This window comes from Symphalangus syndactylus, chromosome 10 (assembly GCF_028878055.3).
Source record: "Symphalangus syndactylus isolate Jambi chromosome 10, NHGRI_mSymSyn1-v2.1_pri, whole genome shotgun sequence".
Classification (NCBI taxonomy): domain Eukaryota; kingdom Metazoa; phylum Chordata; class Mammalia; order Primates; family Hylobatidae; genus Symphalangus; species Symphalangus syndactylus.
Genome location: NC_072432.2, coordinates 63446572 through 63471403, shown reverse-complemented (window position 1 = coordinate 63471403; position 24832 = coordinate 63446572). Strand labels below are relative to the sequence as shown.

At 36.4% G+C, this 24832-nt stretch overlaps 1 protein-coding gene across 1 annotated transcript in view; it reads right to left on the bottom strand.

Moving 5' to 3' along the window:
* BTC (betacellulin) overlaps positions 1 to 23543 on the bottom strand; it is a 28085-nt gene extending 4542 nt beyond the window's left edge. Inside the window, exons 1-6 of the mRNA XM_063611014.1 lie at positions 23497 to 23543; positions 21172 to 21251; positions 21032 to 21082; positions 20717 to 20815; positions 5802 to 5919; positions 435 to 581 (exon numbers count right to left, since the gene is read on the bottom strand). Coding sequence (XP_063467084.1) covers positions 435 to 581; positions 5802 to 5919; positions 20717 to 20815; positions 21032 to 21082; positions 21172 to 21251; positions 23497 to 23543 — 542 coding nt within the window. The remainder of the gene's footprint in view (positions 1 to 434; positions 582 to 5801; positions 5920 to 20716; positions 20816 to 21031; positions 21083 to 21171; positions 21252 to 23496) is intronic.
* Positions 23544 to 24832: the final 1289 nt, after the last annotated feature.

The following is a 24832-nucleotide window of genomic DNA, read 5'->3' as shown; positions in this document are numbered from 1 at the left end:
TCAAAGGAAAAACAAAGTAATATGGTTTACACATAAAGTTTATTATTCTAATGTGGCAAAGCAAAAAAAAAAAGTTTTGTTTTTATCTTTCAATGTTATTGTGTTATGGTATAGTTTCAGAAAATAGAAGTCTTATGTAGCCTACTAACGAACATAAAATATAGGCTTTAAGACTAAATGACTGTCTTTTTTAACTAGAAAATTTATACAAATTTTATTTTAAATTATAACAATTTTATTCAGTAAATGATAAAAATCATGTATTATGTGTTTTATTATGAATATTTCTATATCAACAATGGCAAAGCTCAAAATGTAGGTTTATTTGAATCAAAGAAAAAGCAAAAGAGAATGTAGGGAGGAAGAAAAGAAGAAAAACTATGAGCAAATACTGTTTCTCAGATTTACTTAAAATTAAGTTTAAAAATACTTACTGACAGCACGTGCAGACACCGATGACCAAAATAATAAAAACTACCATAACTGCTATCAAACAAATCACCAGAATCTGTCCTCTGTCTCCTCTTAGGTAAAACAAGTCAACTCTCTCACACCTTGCTCCAATGTAGCCTTCATCACAGCTATAAAACAAGAAGAGGGCAAGGAAGTAAAATTCGCAAGACTTTTAAGAATCTCTACTTTTTTTTGAAGAAATTAACAGTTTTCATTACTTGAAATTACTAAAGAACACAGTTCCTTTTCTTAAAAAAGATGCACTACTTTGTTGACCAGTAATTTCAATTTTTTTTGCTTTGCTGAATACCTGTCATCACTTGATCATTAGACATTATTAATATGTCTAATATAAATACACAAGGATGATGACAATTAACTAAAATGTATTTTAAAATTTTAGTCTCTGAATTCAAAAACGAAAGGAGGATAAAATTCCCTCCACAACATTCCCAGTGCTTAAATACCTCCATGACAAGGAACCCAAAAATCCCCAGGACTTCCCATTTCATCATAGGATAACGCAAATAGTTTTGATGTTCTCAAGCTTTCTTATAAATTATATAAAAATTGTATGGTTTTATATGATCAAACGTGCTAATGCATGTGAAAGTTCATAACCCAATGTTCCATAAACGTTAGATAAAGAGAATGTTCTATAAATGTTATTTCTACAGAATTTCTTTCCTCTTTCCTCCACTGTAAATTCTACCCATTGATTCTAGTTCTAATGCTTAAGGGCATCACAGATTAGGTCATGCCCTTCTATTACTCTTCTATTCACCGCCTCCTTCATTACATCCCCGCAAACACATAGGTCTTGTCCTCTTTAGCTCCTTTATCTGATTCCTAAAACCACATTTGCAGATCTGTTCACCATTCCCTTCATTCTCCTCTAAATGGCCTCCCTTTTTTCCATGGCCTTCTTCAAGGGAATGACCAGAAATCAACAGTCTCTCTTCATTTCCCTTATTCTCTCAGCTTTCTATTAATCTGCCTTAGGATACATCTAACATAAACAGATGTCCTAAATCTGAGATTACAGTTATGCATCCACTTGACCAAGCTGGGGCTTCTCTGAGTAACACCCAAGGAGCTAACAACTCAGTGATTTGAGTACTCCCCATAGAATTATCTGAACTGCATCAGAGAATTAAGGTACATAAAAAGTTTGAGGACATTTTAACCAAAATTATCTGTTGTAACCTTAGTACCTTAGTATTAATAAACATTTTCCTTTATTAATATTAGGGAAATAGTAATCAAAAATATTAATAAATATTTTCCTTAAGAGAATGCTTCAAATGAAGTTAAAACACAAAGTGATACTGGTCATATACATAATTATTCAAATGTCAAAAAGATTAAATTCTGCTCCTTAGAAAACTTCTGTGCAACCCCATTTTTCTTTAAGAAAGGATTTACGGTTGGGCTGTTCTATAGTTTATGCTTGACAAAAGCCAAGGCAGTTAATCCCCACAAAGCCTGTATTTCCCAAGTGAAGAGATCCCTTAATGCCAATATTGTAGCTGAGATAGTGCTTCAAAACGAATAAACAAAAAATAAGCTCAGTAACAGCCATCAATTGAAAGGTGAGGCTTAATGCAAGCAAAGGAGAAAAGACACCTAAAGGCATCTATTATAAAAGGACCCAAGGATGAATGAAAGAAAATTGCTTCCTGCAAGATAGCTAAGTATCTTCATTCTGAGATCAAAATTACAGGAAGAGAGCTTAGAAATATCTTGAGATATCAAAAATCTGTCACACATAAGACTAAAATTAGGGATGGGGGAACCACTTATTTTTATTTTTATTATTATACTTTAAGTTTTAGGGTACATGTGCACAACGTGCAGGTTAGTTACATATGTATACATGTGCCATGTTGGTGTGCTGCACCCAGTAACTCGTCATTTAACATTTGAGATGGTGTCTCGCTCTGTCGCCAGGCTAGAGTGCAGTGGCGCGATTTCGGTTCACTGCAACCTCTGCCTCCCGGGTTCAAGCGATTCTCCTGCCTCAGCCTCCGGAGTAACTGGGACTAAACCACGCGCGCCACCACGCCCAGCTAATTCTTATATTTTTAGTAGAAACAGGGTTTCACCATGTTAGCCAGGATGGTCTCAATCTCTTGACCTCGTGATCCGCCCGTGTCAGCCTCCCAAAATGCTGGGATTATAGGCATAAGCCACCGTGACCGGCCAGGAATCACTTTTAATTGCATGTATAGGAGGGAGATTTTTCAGAGTTTTTATAAGGTTGGAATTAAATCTTACAAATATAATCTTTTCCACCTAGCTTAAATATTCCTCTAACAAATTTTCTAAATGTGGTATTTTTAAACAATAGCTTTGCCAATAAAATGCATGACAATTACTTTCTACTCTTTTAGAATGTTTTTCTAATTATATGCTGTGGGATTGGTGGCTTAACAATGCTTTAATTGAATTTCTCAGTAAGCAGTACTTCCTGTAAGTTGTACCCCAATGAATCCATGCTAAAAGGTCAAACCTTAACATAGCTGGTTATAGTGGTTCTCACGTTATTTTGCTCTTCAGCAAACCAACAACATGTCAGCTGATGTTTATTTTCAGTGAGTGTATCTCTCATGTAGGAGAAGAAGAGGCAAAGAGAGCAGATTCTAAGTTTTTTTATTAAATGGTGATTAAGTGGGTTTTTATTTAATAAGCACCTTATACTATTTAAAATCAAAAATAATTTTAAAAGATGTTCATGATCCTTAAGGGCAATGCAAAATTGGGCGTTGGGATCACTATTCTGAAATAACCACCAGAAACTATTGTAAAAGATCTATAAATATTAACTTGATCCTTATTACCACCTTTGAGGTATGTGCTATCATTAACCCCATTTTATAGATGAAGAAACTGACGCACAGAGAAGTTAAGGGAATGGGGATTCAAACAGGCAGTCTGGCTCCCAAGTTCAAGCTCTTAACTGCATAGTAAATGTGCTGTGCTGCATGTATAAATAAAAGTTATGTATCTGGAAACAAACTGTCCCTTTTCAAAGGAAATACTGAGAAGATTACTGAGAGGAGAAGATTTGCATTATTTGAAACACACTTTGGCTTTTCATGTAAAAACAAGAGCCCACAAACTCCCATGATCCCAAGAAGAGGAGATATTTCCGGTTTCTCACGACAGTGTTGTCACCGATGGCAAGAGAGTTTTGCCTGAATCTGTGCTATATCACCTGCAACATCAGTCCTAGGTTGATTATCTACCACTCTTCTCATAACTTCTTGGGAGGATGAGGTAGGAGAAGCACATTAGCATAGGAGTTTGAGTCTAGCCTGGGCAATATAGCAAGACCTTCTCTCCAAAAAAAAAAAAAACATGTTCTTTACAAGTGGGAACTTTTTATTTATGGCATACTTAAATATGTTCTTAAAAAGTTGGAACTTTAAAAACTATGAAATACTTGCCCTTTGCTGGGTACCACAATTGGTGTTTTCACATTTATTATTTGGCTATCTTCACCACTTGACCAGACAGTATTATTACTCCCTCTTGTAGGTGATAAAACTGAGGCTCAGAAAAGGTAACTGACCCATCGTTAACACTGCTTACAATTGGCAAAAACAAAATCTTACTTTAGGTCTATCTGACTCCAAAATCTATGCCCTGTCTGCTATGATCTGCTTCCCATTGACTGTGTACTATTCCTCTACTGAGAAGATGTTCCGTTAAGACTAAGGCCTTGGTCTGGAAATTTAGTATAGCATTAGATGGACTGTAATAGAGGCACTATTTGTTCATGCATCAGTCATTTCTTGTGCACCTAGTAAATTCAGAGGACTGTGTTTGACACTGAAATACAAAAATGAATAAGCCATGAGCCCTGCCCTCTAGGAGCTCACAGTCACAGAAGGCACATTTAAAGAAACCACCAGTTATGTCTCCAGTGGATAAGAGCTTTCATAGAGGTGTAGCTAGATCACAGGGGAAGGACATCTAACTCAGACCTGAGTGTATGCCTGAGAAGGAGGAAGTCAGTGAAGGGGTCCACAAGGAGATGATGAGTGCAGTGCATCTTAAACCATAGCAAGAATAAGCTTTCTGGGCTACGAGAAGAGCTTATATAATAAATCATGAAATGAAATGTAGAATTTTAGAAAAGCATTTAGGAATATGGTGAGATATAGCTAGAAAATTAAGCCAAGGTCAGATGATCTATGAAGGCTGAGAAAATGAGTTTAAACTTTACATTGAAGGGAACAATCTATGTGTTGATCTTAGGCAGGTAGGTTACACACTGTGGTTTTCATTTTAGAGGGCAGCAATATCAAAGAACAATAAATCTGCAGACATAGGAAAATGTACTGGGTTAAAGATCATTAACATTTTTAAAATTCAATATGTGCTTCCAAGCCAGGGAGCAATTAAATGAATTTTTTTAAAGAATTAAATCTATTCCTCTCAACACACACACACACACACACACACACTTCCTTATTTTCTTACATTAGCAATTGTTATCTGCCTCCAAGTATTATCCATGTATATTTCTTTTTTAAATTAAATATATTTAAGTTTTTAAAAAGTTCATGACCCTTAAAGTTTCCACAAAATTAGGATTTGGAGTCATTTTTCTGAGATACTTATGGAAAGAAAACTTATATACTGGGGCAACTGTGCAGAAGAGCATAAACATTCTATGAACTTTAAGTCAAAATTGCACTTGAAGAATCACCTCCCACTTCTCTAAGGAAAGGTCCCAGGAAGCACGTTAGTGGGACATCTTTTTAGAAGAAAACACGCATTTAAAAGATGCAAAAAGAAAGTTGTGTATGCCTGAGTAAAACTGAACTAAGCTCAAATACAAAGAGTTGAAAAGAAAACTTTTCTCCCAATTCCTCACTTTAATAAACAGGCTTCGCTAATCTCATTTATAAATAGGACTAATTCCTTGCGCTTAACTGACACCTACAAAAGTAGCTCTTAATTTGGCAGGAATTTCCTCGTATTTACACTAACTATAAACCACCTAACACTTGCCAGAATAATTCATTTCCATTTGAACCACCCAGGAGATTATTTGAGCCAAAAAGAATCAGTTCTGCTTGCGCAAGAAATCAGAGGACACTGCCCAGCCCGGAAGTGGAGCTGGACTCTCACATACTCATATTTCAGGAGGAAAGTGTGCGTCAGTTTCTCCATAAGTAGTTGCTGAGTGGGCCCCTAAACAAGTGGCTGGGGGCAGGACCAGGCAGAACTGTGTTCGGACAGATGGCATGATTAGCTCACACTTTCCAGGCCTGGCAAGACCCAGGCGGGCACCATTCTGCACCCTTTTGCTTGCTGGCTGAGGACACTCCACTTACACACAGGAGGGCGTCTGCTCGGCCACCACGAAGCGGCATCTCCCTTTGATGCAGTAATGCTTGTATTGCTTGGGGCACCTAGAGAAGTGGCCTTTCCGCTTTGATTGTGTGGTGGTAGCTGGAAAATGAGAAAAAGTTCAATAAATCAACTCTCTTTAAATATTCACTTGTAAATAGAATCATATTCCTATCTTGCTGCCAGTTTCTCTGTAGAATATATTTGAATCTCTCATTTTTCTTTCTCTCTGCACTGAAATAAAAGTCAGACTTTTGTGATTCCAAAATAGCTCTAGAGATTGGACAATGGGGATAGTGGTGAGAATGTTTCCTACTTTAATTAAGATTTGACTTCAATCTACCTTTCAGAAACTTTAGTGTCGTTTAAAGGGTAAAACACAAGAATAATAAGAGAGAAGGCGTTCATTCCATGAAAGTTATCAGAGCCATGCTAGAGAAGAGAGGTTTTTTTTTGGTTGGTTTTGGGGTTTGGTTTTGGTTGTTTAACTTAAACATTTACATAGTATTTCCTGAGTGCTAGATGCTGGTCTGTTTGCTTTTTGTATATTATTCATTTGATGTTCATAATAGCCTTGTGAGGTAAGCACCATTCCAATCTCCAGTTTATGGATGCACAAAGCATGACACATGGAGGCTAAGTCACCTTCCAAGATCACATAGACAGGAAGAGGAAAAACTGGGACTCAAACCCAGGCAATCTGCCGCTGAGTCCACGTTCTTGACTGCCACATACACTCTGGCATTTTGTTGAGCCAGTTGCTCACCAGGTTTCTGTCACTGACTCTCAGCCTGATGCATCCAGAAGTCACACCTGCCTCCGTGGGCAATTGTATCTCTCATTTGGCCCATGAATTCGTTCTGCTGCTCTGAAGGAGGAGGAAAATACTGAAAACTTCATGCTCTGGATTTCAATCCTGAACTGACTTCCTTGCCTTACGCTTTTAGGTAAAGCCCTCATTGATTGCCTAATTTTTCAACTGAGGATAGTAGTATGTAGCCATTTCCCCATCACCAACATGTAAAATTTCAGTAAATAACAATCAAGAGAAACAAAACAGAAATACTAACTAGCTGTTTCGTCTGTTAATTTACAAGGGACAAATGCCCACACCCACAGAAAACAGAAAACAACTAACAAGCCAGCTCCAGCCCAGGGTCAATCTTTCCATGTTCATGGTATAACCAACAGCTTGCAGGATCCAGATGCCTGTGGAGCCAGGAGGACCATAGTGTGTTCATGTCACAAGGGCGTGTCACGCTAGGTTTGGTACGGCACCTGGCATCCCAATGACACTGAATAATCATTTTATTAATAGCAATGACTACTAAACATCTTAATTAATATTATGAAAAGGGTACATATAATTGCCCCAGGCCACCAGAGAGAGGAATTTCAAAGGACTTAGGATGATCTAAATACTGCAAATTCCTGTGATTCCAGGTCACAGTGCAGAGTTTCAGGGGATGGCAGAATCTCACTGAGGAACTGGCTAACCTGGTTTGATTGGTGACTTGATAACCACCTATGCTGACTGCTTGAACTACATGCCAGATATTTGCTTGATACATGTCAACCAATGAGACTCATCAGAAGGACTGAAATTTCCTCCAGAAATAACTGCAAAATGTATCAAAGGCAAAGACCTCTGTATTTTGACAAATCAAGTGATGTCAACTTCCATTTGTTGAGTGTTTCCATTTCCGGAGCACTATAATAGGCACTAGAAAACATCGAAGAAATGAAGGATACCCTGTCTTACTATTTAAATTGGTAGAATAGAATAAATAAAAAACAAAAATAAGCAATTAACCAGTAAAAACAACCATCATAACCAGATAATAGTTTTAGTACACTGGAAACAGTGGAAAGAACACTGGATTCGGAGAAAGAAAATTCGTGTTTAATTTTCAGCTCTGCCTTTCATTAGCTGTATGAGTCTGGGCAAGCTAATTAGGCTGTCTGAACCTTTGTTTCCTCATCTGTAAGATAGACATGACAACATCTACATTGAAAGGCTGTTGAGAGGTGCAGATAAAAAGGATATGTAGAAGTTCATAGCAGAATTCCTGGGACAGTAATCTCCTCAGTAAATGAGTTAATCCCAGAATCTTAAAATCTTGGCAATTCTAACAGCAATCTCGTATAAGTATGAAGAATGCTGACCTAATCAAAGAGAAATGTATGGAAAATGTAGATTTTAGAGGAGGAGAACAAGCAATTGAGCTACGGAGAATGTCAAGAGCAAAGGCACAGAGTCAAGAATATGCAGGTCTAATGCAGGCAGTGGAAGGCAGATTTCACTGAAATGGAAGTGTCCTGAAGGGGAACAGCAAAGAATGGCTGCAAATGAAAGTTAGAAATCTCAGATGTCAGTAGGCTGAAGTGTTTACACTTGAAACACAAAGCAAGAGAGAGCTGAAGATGATTCCTATGGATGAAATTAAATGGTATACATAAAAATGCTTTAAACTGTGGACCATTTTGTCACCATATTATATAGGAGAGTATAGACTGGACTCTTAGTGGGGGCAAAGAGAAAACCAGGGCAGACACATACGATGTGAGTCTAGGTGAGGGGGATGGAGGGCAAGGAGATTAACTCAGGAGGCAGAAGACTTAATGACAGATCTTGTATGAACCGGAAAGACCTTTCCAGATTTGCAAAGCATACCTGCCTTTAAATATCAAAGTCATTTGGCTATGTATCCTAAACTTTACTTATTTCTCTAGTTGCTGTGCCCCTTTAAATGCACCCAGACTTTTGATAAACACCATGCAGAGTATGATACCAAAAAGCAAATTAACCAGCAGCTGCTGAATGCAGTGATTTGATCAGCCTTCGTTCATCCAAGCAGCACAAATCTATGCCAAAGAAATGTTTGCCAGGTCCTGTTTTGATCGCTCACAGAGCTCTCTCCTTTGCTAAGTAAGCATGCTCTTAAATATTCCCAGCATTATTTAGATTTTAAAACATTTCCATGCCACCAGGCAGAAAATGTCCAGTGATTTCTTTATGGAAATTTAAAACCTGAAAGAAAAATAAATCACACATACTGCCACACATGCACATAAATACACACACACACACACACACACATATACACACATACATACACAAACCCAGATGGGATCGTCTCTTCCTTGTGAAAATGAGAAAGCTTATCAGCATTCTTTTTTTTGAACGGCACCTAAAATTTCAGTGCGTTATAATCCAGTATTCATCAAGTTCGTGTTATCTAAAAATTGAACTATGGAACACAGTGTTTTCGGCCCATCATGAGACCTGATAATATAGGGCACGGGAGGGTGAGTATACCCTTCCATTCCAGAGATACTTATCAAGAAGAAGGAAAAGTTAATCCTATGACAAAGGAGGGATTGGTCCTAAGTGTCGTGTTTCTGTGTTGTAAAGTGAATGACATAGTCTTGAAAATGTAGCAATGTAGCAACCAGAAATATCCCTCTGATCCTAGAGGTGGTGGGACGCAATTGATCTTTTTTCCTCCCACATTACCCTTTTCCAACTCAAATCACAAAAACAAAACATGCCCCTGTCCCAGAGAATTTCACTGGAAAAGTACATCCACTAGTGAGCCAGGCTGTAACGCAATCTCATAAGCGGATGGGCACCACAGGTAATATATACCAATCTCTTCACAGGACTCTATATTCCAAAGATGCTAAACACCAATTAAATAAGAACCCTTTAGGGTTACTGCAGGTCAGTGGATGTAAAAACCTAACTCTAAGGGTTTGCAAAAGGAATTGGAAGCAAGGACATCTTTCTTAGATCATACAGCAATTAGACAAGAAGTAGTCATCCTCTTTGGGTCATACGGGTGTTACATGAGATGTACTAGATTCCCTTGGGCTAGGGCAAAGTGGAGGAATACGGCAGACACCTAAATGACTTAGTTTCCATACGGAATTTTCCTCAATTTGATGGATGTTTTGATAAAACATAGGATAGTTCCTTAGTCTCTATATGATTCTAGTACTCAAGGCAAAAGAGGCTTTGTGATGCCTTTCTGACTAAAACTCTTCAGAGTAGATCTGTTAGGTGTATCTTTCATAAAACCTTTGCTTATTTATTCTAACAGTGTTCGTTCAAGTGTATTTAATAATTTTGTAGATGACATTAATATCAACTACTGTATTCTGAAGTCAACTCAAAGGGCAATCAATACTACAACTGTTATTACAGTGCTTTTTTGTAACACCCATTACAATGGTTATAGCCTTATGGTATCTCCAGCTCCGTAGTTAGATGCATAGTTAAATCTCTATGTACAAATGTAAAGGGAAAGGCTAAACTTTGAAACAGACGTCTCACAGGCCTTAACAAGGAGACTGAGGAAGAAAAACAACTATCAATTCATCCTCCCACACAGGTAGGAAGTAGAGCCTAGGGCTTTATTATTTTACTCCTTGGCTTCCAGGCATCTTCCCAATAGGGATTTCCTCCTTTTACAAATTTCTTAGGCCAAAATGTGAAGAAGAAAGTTTTAGATATTTAAAGTTAATTTTCTTTTTTATCTTGCCAGCTATCTGTGGTCAGGGGAATGTAAATTCACAGTGTCCTTGAAGAAATACAAACTTTGAAAATTTATTTCAATTGAGGATTCCCATTTGTCTTACATCCAATGACATTTCCTACAGAAAAGTGAAAGGGGACGTTACATCGCACAGAGGTACATGTTAACTTTTTCTGAGCTACTAGAATTTGCTTATATAGGAGTTCAGTAGCATGATATGGACAGATTAACATGCCTTTTCACTAGGAGGGCTCTGCCAACCATTTCTGAGCTTATAGGAATGGGCCTTCACCCAGAGCTGCCCTTTTTCATTTAATCCCTTTGGAGGAAAAAAAAAAGAATCAATGTTGAAGCATGGGTATCTTTGCATATGTTTAAAAATATTCATGGCTGGAGGCAAATAAAAATGGAGGGACAGGAAGAAAACCTATCTTTCCCTTGTTTTCCAAGAATGCATGCTATAGAATTCTTGTGTGCATGATGAATCCTTTGCTCATTCTCCTTTGCAGTTTCCTCCTCGCCTCCCTCAACCTCTAAAATTTTGCAAATACAGCATGGCTGGATACTCTTTCATCTCTTCTCCTTCCTGGGTAAGCTCATCAAGACTCCTGTCCTAAATACATCTTTATGATAACAATTTCTAAATTTAGTTTACCTCCTAGATATCATCCCTCAATCCCAACTGTCCAACTAACATCTTCACTTGGATATCTAACTGGCATTTCAACTTAAAACTTTCAAAATAGAATATTTGATTTTCCCATTCAAACTTGGTCTTTCTTTATCTCAGTAAATAATATCCATTCTCCTTTCAGCCAAAAATCTTGGAATTATCTTGACTTATTTCTCTCTTATGCTACATCCAATGCATCAACAAACCCTATCAGCTGCATTCAAAATATATGCAGAATAACTTACAATCTCCACTACCCTGGTCTGAGCCCAGTAGCATCTCAGGCTGGAAATAGCTTCTATGATGACACCTTTAACTAGTCTCTTTCCTTCTGCCTTTGCCCACTTGACTATAAAGTCTGCATACACGAACCAGAGTAATGCCATTAAAACTCACTCAGAGAAAAAAGTTGAAGGCCTTATACTCCTTGGCAAGGCTCTATTATACATTACTCATTACCTCTCTTTCTCTGTTACCTTTCTGACTTCATATTAGACCACCGTTCATTTTTGCATCCTTGACACCTGGACGACAGCCTGCTGCATAGTAGGTGCTCATAAATATTAGTAAGATGAATGAATGCATCACCCAAGTTAGAAAATGATACATTCAGTACAGAAGATCTGTTCCTGCACCAAATTTATTTATTTTTCAAGAACCTACTGTTCTCATTTGCACTTTGCCTTCAGGAAATTATTGTTTTTCTTATTATTTTTAGTATTTTTCTCACATGTTCCACATTTTGATCTTCCCATGTGATTCTAAGCAGTTTAGCATGGTGATTAACAACATACTTTCTAGAGAGATGGTGTCTCTGAATTCATGTCAGGCTACTTTGTTTACTGTGTGATCTTGAACAAATTACTTTACCTCTCTGTGCTGCAGTGTCTTCATTTGAAAAAAGGAATAATGTAGGTACCCCATAGGATTAAATGAATTTATATACATAAAACACTCAGAACAGTCCTTGGCACATAGTAGGAGATAAATAGATGACGGATGCTATCTTTTTATTGAAAGCGTAGCTGTTGATAATGATGCTATACCCCAAAGGAATAAAGTATAATAAAATAAATCACCAAATAAAGGAAGGAAAGGAGGGCTGAAGGAAGGAAGGAAACAAAAAAGTAAAGAGTGAAGGAGAATGAGAAGGAGGGTGGAAAGGGGAAGAAAATTGATTTAAATAAGTTAATTAATGCTATTGTGACCATCATATAAGAGTAGGTCCATCTACCTTAGATTCTGAGAGACCAAGCTCAAATATATTTAGCATAGTCTACCTATTAATTTTACCTGATATTTTAAGACAATGCAATTATTTTAGCCTGATAATGTGAAAGGACAGTGGTAACATAAATAACAATATTCAATGCCACAAAAATTTCAGGAAGCTCAATCCTTGATTAAAATTTTCAAAATCAAATCAATTGATTTTCAACACCTCTGGAATTGCGTTCTTGAGATTTTTTTGTTTTGTTTCTGTTTTCTAATAGGCTACTAGGAGAAGAAGAATAAACCAAAGAAATAATTAAGCATTTTTGCATTGTATTTCTGGTTTCTCGTTGATTTCTCAATATTTGTTCAACATATAGTCATGTTGAAGTCTGTTTTCTCTCCCTCTGTAGATAACATTTCTCAAATAGTAAAATGTATTTAAAAATCTATTTAAAAAAGCCCATTTGCAAGAAAAAATTCTATATCCTATAGAGAAAAATACGAAATAATTTTTATGACATTATATTATTATTGTGATATTTAAGCAAAGTGATCTTTCACCAAATCACTAATGTATTTGAATTTTAATTATGCCAATAACTTTACTAAAATAATTTACAAATAATATTTTCTTACAATTATTGTAACTCAGAGACCAGTTGCGTCCTGCATGGTCTTAGTGTGCCACAGGCCTAATCACTCATGGGGAAAAGCCAGTTTCCCCCATGTAGAGACTACAGTATATGGTCTCTATTTTTAATTTTTTTAAAGTCAAATACTCATTTTTGCCTTATTTGCATAGTTTTCCACTTTTACATTTATTATTTGTAAATAACACATTTACATTTAATATTGTAAAATAACTTACAAAATTTACGATAATTTTACTAAAATATTTATAAGATCTATAAATGCAGGCTTAACCTCCTGAATGGGAGAGAAAGGGAACATACAACAATAGTGAGAAAAAAAGAATCAGGGATTAATAAATTTCACTTTTCACGGATGCTGAGGCGGTGAGGAGATAACCAGAGATTGGTTGAAGGATACAAAATTATAGTTAGATAGGAAGAATAAAGTTCTAATGTTTTCTAACACTGGAGGGTAACTATAATTAACAATAATTTACTGCATATTTTGAAATAACTAAAAGAGAAGATTTTAACTATTTTCAACACATAAAAATGATAAATGTTTGAGGTGATAGGTACGTGCTAATTATCCTGATTTGGTCATTGCATATTGTATACATGTGTCGAAATAGCCCGCTGTATCCTATAAATATGTATAATTATTGTGTCAATTAAAAATAATAATAATAAATTTTAAAGAAAGCAGAAAATACACCAAAAATTAATTATTTGGGAATGTCCCCAGACCATGTCTCAGAAAAGAAATTACAACCAATTCAGAGAAAATTATGGATTTGAGTGGGTGAACAAAAATAACTACTTCCTCAGTGATCCTAAGAGGAAAACTTAGAGATAAATGTAAAAGCTAAAAATTATGCAAATAATGCAAAAATGAGTATTTGAATTAAAAAAATTAAAAATAAAGATCATATACTGTAGCCTCTACACTGTGGGAAACTGGCCTTTACACAATGAATGATTAGACCTGTGGCACGCTAAGACCGGGCAGGCTGCAACTTGTCACTGAGTTACTATGGAAGACGTGTGATGGGAAGATCTGCACTGATGGGCATAGACTTCGAAAATGAAAATTTTGGTGCTGGAAGCAAAAAACTGCCTAAGACAACAAAATGGCTTAGAGTGAGAGACTGGGGATTATTCTGTTCAAGGATTTCCTTAGACCCCTCTTTTTGTTAAAGGGTATTAGAGAGACATAAAAAACCACATCTATTTGTAATACATAAAAAATTAGAAAACAGCACCCATCAACTAATGAATGCATAAAGAAAATGTGGTTTATATACACCATGAAGTACTACTTAGCCATAAAAAGAAACAAAATAATGTATTTTGTAGCAACTCTGATGGAGCTAGAGGCCATTATTTTAAGAGAAGTAATGCAGGAATGGGAAACCAAATAGTGTATGTTCTCACTTATAAGTGGGAGATAAGCTATGAAGATGCTGTATTAGTCTGTTCTCATGCTGCTAATAAAGACATACCCAACACTGGGTAACTCATAAAGGAAGGAAGTTTAATTGACTCGCAGTTCCACATGGCTGGGGAGGCCTCACAATCATGGCAGACAGTGACTAAGGAGCAAAGTCATGTCTTATATGGCAGCAGGCAAGAGAGCTTGTGCAGGGGAACTCCCATTTATAAAAACATCAGGACTCGTGAGACTTATTCACTACTATGAGAACAGTATGGGGGAAATCGCCCCTATGAATCAATCATTTCCACTGGCCCTGCTGCCTTTGACACCGGATGATTACAATTCAATGTGAGATTTGGGTGGGGACATAGTGAAACAATATCAGATGCAAAGGCACAAGAAAGCTATAATAAATTTTGGGGACTGAGAGGGGAAGGGTGGGGATGGGGTGAGGGATAAAAGACTGCATAGTGGGTATAGTGTACACTGCTTGGGTGATGGGTGAACTAAAATCTTAGAAATCACCACTGAAGAACTTATCCATGCAACCAAAACCACCTGTACCCCCAAAACTATTTTTTAAATTTTACTTTAAGTTCTGGGATACACGTGCAGAATGTGCAGGTTTGTTACACAGGTATACACGTGCCATGGTAGTTTCTTGGATCTATCAACCAGTCATCTAGGTTTAAGCCCCCCATGCATTAGGTATTTGTCCTAACGCTCTGCCTCTTCTTGCCACCCGCCCCTCAACAGGCCCTGGTGTGTGATGTTCCCCTCTCTGTGTCCAGGTGTTCTTATTGTTCTTTTCCCACTTATGAGTGAGAATATGTGGTGTTTGGTTTTCTGTTACTGTGTTAGTTTTCTGAGAATAATGGCTTCCAGCTTCATCCATGTCCCTGCAAAGGACATGAACTCATTCTTTTTTATGGCTGCATAGTATTCCATGGTGTATATGTGCCACATTTTCTTTATCCAGTCTATCATTGATGGGCATTCCCCCAAAACTATTGAAATAAAAACTGTTTTAAAGAAAAGAAAACAGAGGAGTAATAACATCAAGATGACAGAATAGAAAGCCTTCAACTATCCTACCCTCCACAAACACACTGAGTCAACATTACAAAACATAAATTCTCCTGTAAGAAATTCAGAAAATAGTTGAGAAGCTCCTCTCCTCTAAGCAAATGCAAAAGCGGCCACATTGAAGAAGGTAAAAAAAACCTGAGACAGTCTCTCATCATTATCCCTACCCCTAACACGGCACCATATGATCAGAAGAAAAGTTCCCAGATCTCAGAACAAAGAGAGTTGGACTAGCACAAAGGCTTGAAGGGCCCCCAAATCTTCAACTAGACTGATTAATGAGTCTCTTCCTTCATAAGGCCAGTCTATGAAGACAGGAGAGGTAGCTGTTTTCTCTAATGCACAGGCACCAACACAGCAAGTTAAGAAAAATGAAGGAACAGGTGAATATATTCTAAAGAAAGAATAAAAAAAACTAATGAAATGAAGAAGTATAATTTATTTGACAGAGAATTTAAAATAACTATCATAAAGATGCTCAGTGAAGACAGGAGAACAATACATGAACAAAGTGAAATTTTCAACAAAGAAATGGAAAATATTTTTTTAAATCAAATATAAATTTTCAAGCTGGATAATTCAGTAACTAAGCTGGAAAATTCAACAGATGGCTTCAACAGCAGACTATGTCAAGCAAAAGACAGGATCAGCAAACTTAAAGACAGGTAATTGGAAATTATACAATCATAGGAGCAAAAAGAATAAAAAGAATTTTAACAAGTGAAAAAGCTTAAAGGACTTATGAAACACAATAATACAGGCAGACCAATATACATCTGATAGTAATCCAAGAGGGAAAATAGAAAGGGGCAGAAAGCTTATTCAAAGAAATAATGCCCCAAACTTACCAAATCTAAGGAAAGAAATGTACACACATATTCAGAAGACCAACAAATTTCAAAAACATAAACCTAAAGAAATCTACACCAAGACACCTTACAATCAAATTGTCAAAAGTTCAAGATAAACAGACAATTTTGAGAGGAGCAAGATGAAAATTACTTTTCATGCACAAAGAAACCTCCATCACACTCAGTGGATTTCTCAGCAGAAACCTTGTAGGCCAGAAAGGACTAGGATGATATATAGTCACCCATCACTTAATGACAGGGATATGTTTGAAGAAATGCATTATTAGGCAGTTTTTTCATTGAGCAAACATCATAGAGTGTACCTACACAAACCTAGATGGTGTAGCCTATACACACCTTAGTTATATGGTATAGCTTATTGCTCTGAGGCTACAAACCTATACAGCATATTACTGTACTGAGTACTGTAGGCAATCATAACATAATAGTGAGTATTTTTTGTATCTAAACATAGAAAAAGTACAGTAAAAATATGACATAAAAGTTTGCAAATAGTATATCTGTATAAGGCACTTACTATGAAAGGAGCTTGCAAGACTAGAAGCTGCTCTAGGTAAGTCAGTGAGTGAGTGGTGAGTGAACATGATGACTTAGGACATTATCATAAACCACTGTAGACTTTATAAATGTTGTACTCTTAGGCTACAATACATTTGTATTATAAAAAATATTCTTTCTTCAATAACTAATTAACTTTAACTTACTGTAACATTTTTATTGTATAAACTTTTTAACTAATTTTTCCTTTGACTTGTAATAGCAGCTGAAAACACAAACACACTGTACAATTCTACAAAAATGTTTTCTTTGTATCTATTCTATAAGCTTTTTCTATTTTTTTTACTTTTAAAACTGATGTCACAGAAATAAAAAGGATTATATTAGACTACCATGAAAATTGAATAACGAAGAAGTAACAGATAAATTCCTAGAAACAAACAACCAATCGTGATTGAATCATAAAGAAACAGAAAATATGAACAGACCTATGACTGATAAGGAAATTGGTCATAATCTAAAACCTCCACAAATAAAGGCCCAGGCCCAGATGCCTCCACTAGTGAATTCTATTAAACATTTAAATACGTAATTCCAATCCTTCTTAAACTCTTTCAAAAAATTGAAGAGGACAAAACACTTCCAAACTCGTTTTACAAAGCCAGCATTGCCCTGATACCAAAGTTAAACAAAGACATTATAAGAAAAGAAAACGACAGGGCAATGTCCTTAATTAATATAAACTCATTCATAATTCATTTTGACAAAATCCAACACGCTTTCATAATAACTTTTAACAAACTAGTAATAGAAGGAAATTACCCCAAAATAATAGGTCTTATATGTAAAGCCCTTAACTAACATAGTACTTAATGGTAAAAAATTAGAAAGCTTTTCCTCTAAAATCAAGAGCAAGACAAGAATGCCCAGTCTAACCGCTTCTATTCAACATAGTGCAGGAAGTTCTAACCAGAGCAATTAGGAAAAAATAAAATAAAAGGAATCTAAATTGGAAAAAAAGAAATAATTTTATCTCTGTTTGAAGATGACATGATCCTATGCATAAAAAATTCTGAAGACTACACACACACACACACACACACACACACACACAAACTGTAAGATCTAATTCACAAATTCAGAAAAGTTGTAGGATAGAAAATAAACATGAAAAACCAGTTGTATTTGTGTACACTAATCACGAACTATTAAAAAAGCAAAGTAAAAAAAAAGAATAAAACACTTAGGAATAAACTTAACTAAAGAAATAAAAGACTTACACACTGAAAACTATAAAATATTAATTAAAGAAATTAAAGAAGACAAAAATGTATAAAAAGACATCCATTTTGTGGACTAAAAGATTTAATATTGTTAAATGTCTATACTACCCAAAGTGATCTATAGATTGACTATCAAAATTCCAGTGACTTTTTTTTTACAGAAATGGAAAAACAAATTTAAAATTCAAAGGAAACTACAAAGGCCCCTGGATAGCCAAAACAATCTTAAGTAAGAACAAAGTTGGAGGTATCGTTCTTCCTGGTTTTAAATCATATTACAAAGCTACAGTAATTAAAACAGCATGGTACTGGTATAAAGACCAAGAGAACAGAATAGACAGTCGAGCAATAAACCCATGAATATATGAACAACCGATCTTCAGCAAAGGTACTAACAATATGCAATGAGGAAAGGGTAATCTCTTAAATAAATGATGTTTGAAAACTGGATATCCACATGCAAAAGAATGAAATTGGACCTGCTTGTTATACAAAAATCAACTCAAAATGGACTGAAGACTTATATTTAAGACCTGAAACAGTAAAATTACTGCAAGAAAACATACACTTTTTGACATTGTTCTTGGCAATGATTTCTTAGATGTGATACCAAAAGCACAGGTGACAAAAGCAAAATAAACAAGTGGGACTATGTCAAATGAGAAAGCTTCTTCACAGCAAAAGAAACAGCAGAGTTCGGGCTGCGCAGAGATAAGGTTAGAAGTTATAATAGTGAAGAGAAATGGAAACCCAAATTCACTGTGATGGGTAAATTAGTACTGCTTTTCTCGAAGAAATTTAGCACTATACAAAACATATTGATTACACGTATCCAAAATACATAAAGAACTCTCACAATTCAATAACAAGAAAAGAAATAACCTAATAAAAATCAAGATCTCAATGAGATACTTGTATTCCCATGTTTACTGTAGCATTATTTCATAAAAGTCAAAAGGTGGAAGCAACCCAAGGGTCTACTGACAGATTAATGGATAAAGAAAGTACGGTACACACATAGAATATTATTCAGCCTTACAAAAGAGAAAAATACTGCCATTGTGACAACATGGATGAACCTGAAAGAAATTTTGCTAAGTGAAATAAGACAGTCACAGAAAGACAAATGTAATATGAATGCCTCTACTTATATGAGGCATCTAAAATAGCCAAATTTATAGAAGCAGATAGTAGTTGGTGGTTCCTGGAGGCTTGGGGAGTTGCTATTCAATGTGTACAAAGTTTCAGTTAGTGCAAGATTAATAAATTTGAAGAGATCTGCTAATCTATAGTTAACAATATCGTACTGTCCACTTTAAAATTTGTTAAAAGGGTAGATTTCATGTTAAATGTTCTTACTACAATAAAAATAAAATTAGAAAACACGTTTAGGATGATGATGAGGAAGATTTTTGAACATTGTCTGTCATCAAATTATGGAATAATTTCCCAAGGGAAATGTGAAAAAATGCCATCATTGAAGACATTTGAAACCAGACTGAAGAAAAACACATGAACACATAAAGTTGGCCTTGTTCTTCTGCCTACATGGATGACAAGACCCAAACATGACCTAAGACACCATTAGATTCTACAGCCAATGAGCACCCTCTGACCACCCACTACTGTGAGGGATGAAAGGGGAAAATTGGGCTGGAACTGATGACTCACATCAGGAAGACTTGCTCAGTGTATTCCTGGCTCTGTTACAACTTCCCACGGGTGGTAGGAAAGGAGCAGTTTGCACCAAGTCATCATACTCCCAGTTCATAGAAGTTTCCAGGGAATACAGGAGGCTCTCCTCTACTGCACCCCACTTTTTTAATTGGTCTATGTTTTGTTTTCTTTTTTTTTTTTAAGTCAGAAATAACCCCTGTAGAAGACCAGAACATACAATCTATACAGAACAAACATAACCTTAGACCAGGGGTCAGCAAACTGTAGTCCAAGGATCAGATCTGGCCCATGGCCTGTTTCTCTAACTAAAGTTTTATTGAAACAGTGCCAAGCCTATTCATCTGCATAGTGTCTATGACTGCTTTCACAGTACAGTGGCAGTGTTGAGTAGTTGTGACAAAGATATCATGACCCACAAAGCCTAAAGCTCTTACTAAGGCCTTTACTAAAACCCTTTACTAAGGCCAAATCCTGCCTTAGACTGATAAGTTTGAGAACACTAATTCAAGCATCTCCAAGGTAAAATATGTAAAATCCTTGCCTTCTTCCCTTCTTTTAACTATGAAATAGAAAAGAAAAAAAGAATTTAACTTTGGGTAGAATATGTCAGCTTTTCATGAATCCAGTCCAAGATACCACATGCTTGATGATCACATAAGTCTGGAGCATGCATCTGTGACCCAAAATACAGTGGCTGACTGGAGGCTCTAGAATCAGAAAGACCTGCATTTGAATTCCAGATTTGCTGTTTTCCAGCTGTATGACCTTTGGCAAGTTACTTAATCTTTGTAGGTTTTTCCTTGAAATAAAATAAAAAATATTATCTAGCTCAGAGGGCTCTTGTGAGTAGTGATGAATCACTGTATATAAAGCACTTAGCACAGTGCCTGGTACCTTAATATGTGCTCAAATAATTACCTAGTATTATGAGTACTATTAGTATCAGAAAATTAAAAGTCAGATTTGAATATAAAACTTGTTAAACTTTACCTGCACAGTTTTCCTCAGGGTCTCCACAGAGGAGGCCATTAGTTTCAGGACTTCTGGTGGAATTCCCATCTGCCACCACACAGTGGAGGATCACTAGACCTTCAAATTCAAAACAGAACCAAAACCAAACATGAAAATTTGCTTGTTGTGAAACAGTCTATCAAAGTCATCACCCATTTCACCCATTTATGAAAATAACAAGCCTATGGTTTCCATTTCCAAGTCATTCTCTCCCAGGAAGGGATACAGAGGCCAGCATGCTGCACATTTTCAGCTCATTGCTAAAGAATGAATTTTCAAGCCACCATCACTTACATCTAACTATGGATCTTAAGGAGGAAACTTGGCCATAGCTTGTGAAAGAGCCTTATAACAAAAGCAGAAGTAAGAGCAGCTGAATTCCCAGTCCCTGAGTGAATCTACTGATGAATTTCCAGGGAGAGTGAATGGTGAACCTCCACAGCAAGCAAAGTGCCTTCTCCATTCCACACAGAGCCAGCGTTTCTCAGGTGTTGACAACTGAATGTACTTATTTCTGGGGAGATATTTGATCCATGGGAATTCTTTAAAAATTTTAGTCTCCTCCAGCTAAGAATCTCTGTTTCTGAGAAGGACAGGCCACATGTTTTACGTGGGAGAGAAGAATGCCATGCTGTGGTTAGAATGGTTCAGAATAAGATGTGCAGTCCTTGTGTAGATACTGATTCAAACAAACCAACCAGAAAAGGTCACTTCTGAGATAATCAGGGAGATTTGACACTGACTGGACACTAGATAATATTAAAAAATTGTTATAGATATTTTAAGGTATGATAATGATATTGTGGTTTAGGTTACAAAACAGGGTCTATATTGTGTGTGTGTGTGTGTGTGTATGTGTGTAATTATGGATAAAATTGATGTATCTGAGGTTTGCTTTAAAATAATCCAACATGAGAAGGAGGATACGAAGAAGTGACAAAAAGGCATGGATGAAATAAGGTTGCCCACATATTGATAATTGCTGAAGCTGATGGTGGGTATATCAAGGTTCATTACGTTGTCCTCTCTAGTTCGTATATGTTTAAACATGTCCATAATAATAGGAGGAAAGAATAGAAAAAGAAAGAAGAGAGGAGGGAGGAAAGTCAAGGAAGAGAAAGATGACTTAGGAATTAGCTGGTCTTGAGTTTAAGAGCTGTTTTTGCCAGATAAGTATGAAAAGCACTTAACACGGTGCTGGTATGTAATCAATGTGCAATAAAAATCACTTATTGTTATGCAACTGACAAGAATAAAATAGCCTGTCCACCAGTTGTATTGAAATGATTTCTAAACTTATGGAGGTTCTCCAATTCAATTTGGTTCAACAAACATTCATGGACATACAGGAACACACAGGTGAACAGGATGTGCTAGATCTCTAGATCCTCAAGTTGCCCCCAAGCTGTGGAGCCAATTAACCATAACACAAAGTGCTACTACTGCACCAGAAAGCAACAGTGGCTAGCAAGTTCAAAGGTCAAGAGTTTTCAAAAGTGTCTTTTGAAAGGAGACTCTTTTTTACCTATCTAATTGGAACATGTTTTTAAAGAAAGAAATGTACCTAGCATGGGTAACAGTGAAGAGAAATGGAAACTCAAATCCACTGGTGATGGGTAAATTAGTACTGCTTTTCTTGAGAACAATTTAGCACTATACAAAACATAAAAGCAAATACACACACAATGTATAAGTCTTAAATTCAGTAATTACATGGCTAATGGTTTTTCCTAAGGAAATAATTCAGGATAAATAAAGAGATTTAGCTGCAAAATGGCATGAGTTAAAAAAAGTAGATTATCTAAATAACTGACAATAGAGGATTAATTAAGTACATTGAATGAATTCATGCAATAAAATACTATTCAGCCATTAAAAGATGATTTTCAAACATGAATAGGACATTTTGTGTTCCTAAATAAAGCAGACCACAGAATAATAATATAGCGTGATCTGTTTGTGGGAGTATATACTCATCTGTTTGTGTATGTGAGCGTAAGTGTGATAAGTGTAAAAACCTATCCATATAGCCAAAAGGTGAATAAGTAAATAGAGAGTTGTTCACAATTTCCTTAAGGCAATATTTTTCTGAATTTTCCTTATTTGTACTTTCTAATCTTTCTAAAAGCACATTTTATCTGTTGCAACAAGAAAACGGGAGTGACTCATATATTTCTTTTGTAAATTGCAATTTGGCTACCAAATTTCTAGATTATTTACACGTTTACTGCCAGCACCTGCCCTTTCCTTCACACTTAGAACAAATAGAAACAAACAATCATTTAGGTCTTCTGAAACACAGGAATTTTATATTACTCATCTTTGTAATCCTGGTGCCTAATACAGAATTCAGTGAATATTCAACAAATGTTAAAAGACTGAATGAATCAATCTATAAACGAACAAGAAAAAAACTCTTTATATTCAAAAATCCCAGGAGCAATTTCTAGTGGAAAATAATAAAATATGTTTAATTCATTTCTAAAATCCCATCCATGGGCTTTCTTCATGGGCAGTAATAGGAGGCCTTAATCTCCTCTAATGGTGGGAACTAAAAAAGAAAAAATCTCCAAATCTCATAGAGATTCTGCATCTGCAACCTGAGGATGGTAGTATCTCCTTCTCGAGGTTATTGTAAAACTTAAGTTTATTTTTAAAAAGAGCACATGGCTTGGCACATGCTGTACAATTTGCAGTCCAGTTGCACGCCTTCTCACTATCACTTATAATTTAACCCATTATTCTCCAATTCCACTCACAGAGGGAGTTCTAATTCCTTTGAAACCCTGCTGAGGCCTTCAAACATCCCCACAGGCTGGGGGCTATGGCCCAGGCTCCTCCTGCTAAGCCTTGTTTCACATGCTGGTGTCAGTTGGCAAAAGGAGGTTACTGTCCTCACAAGTGGAGGCAGAGCACTGGGGAGGAGGTATCCTCAGCCAAGCCAGCTCTCAAACCAAGCACAACATCGCTGCTTCTCTTCCTGCCCACCCCAGCAAACTACAGGTCACAGGTTGGTGGGTGTGAACCAAAGCGAGCCTGAAGAAGCATTTGCCTGGCTTTCACAGTTTTTAATAATTGAATCAAAGCAGTTCATATAAACCTGAATTTTCTTCTTCCATTGAAACAGTGGAAGGTCTGGCAAGACAGATCTGAAATGCTTTCCTAGCAACAACTGGCTGCAACTAAGAAGCAGGTGACCCCTTTAAGTGCCCCGGAACCCATGAGGCTTCCTGCACTTATTTATTTTAACTACTCAGGGCCTAACAGGTATTTGAGTTTGTGATCTGTAAAAAGAGACTCAGAAATCAGATAAATGCTCACAAAACTATCTACTAAACAATAAAGGCTGCTATAAAGAGAAAGGACACTCCTGTTCATTCATAATTCAATGAATATTAATTAAGCACAATGTATTTGACACTGGTGCAAGACTCAAGACACTAAAGGCTCTAAGATAACAGACACAGGTATTATCATTAACCTCAAGGAGATCACATTCTGGTAAGATAGACACAAACTTTTTTTTTTTTTTTTTTGAGACAGTCTCAATCTTTTGCCCAGGCTGGAGGGCCGTGGCACAATCTCAGCTCATTGCCGCCTCCGCCTCCCGGGTTCAAGTGATTCTCATGCCTCAGCCACCCAAGTAGCTGAGATTATAGGTGCCTGCCACCATGCTTGGCTAATTTTTGTATTTTTAGTAGAGATGGAGTTTCACTGTGTTGACCAGGCTGGTCTTGAACTCCTGACCTCAAGTGATACACTCATCTCAGCCTCCCAAAGTGCTAGGATTACAGGCATGAGCCACCAAGCCCGGCCTGACACACAGATCTTTAAGGTGCAGTATAGTATGTACAACAACAATGATAATGCAGAAGCAATAGGATAGAGCATCAACTCTGCCTAGTGGCAAAGACTTCATGGAGAAATTGAGATTTGCCATGAGTTCTTAATGAGGAATAAACGATTTTTAAAAGCATCAGTTAATAACTTTTACAAAAAACAAAAAATGTGTAAGCAAGATAACAATCATAATGTGTTAATTGTTTCAGCAGTGGATAATATTTATATGGTTATAATAATATCAATATTGATAAT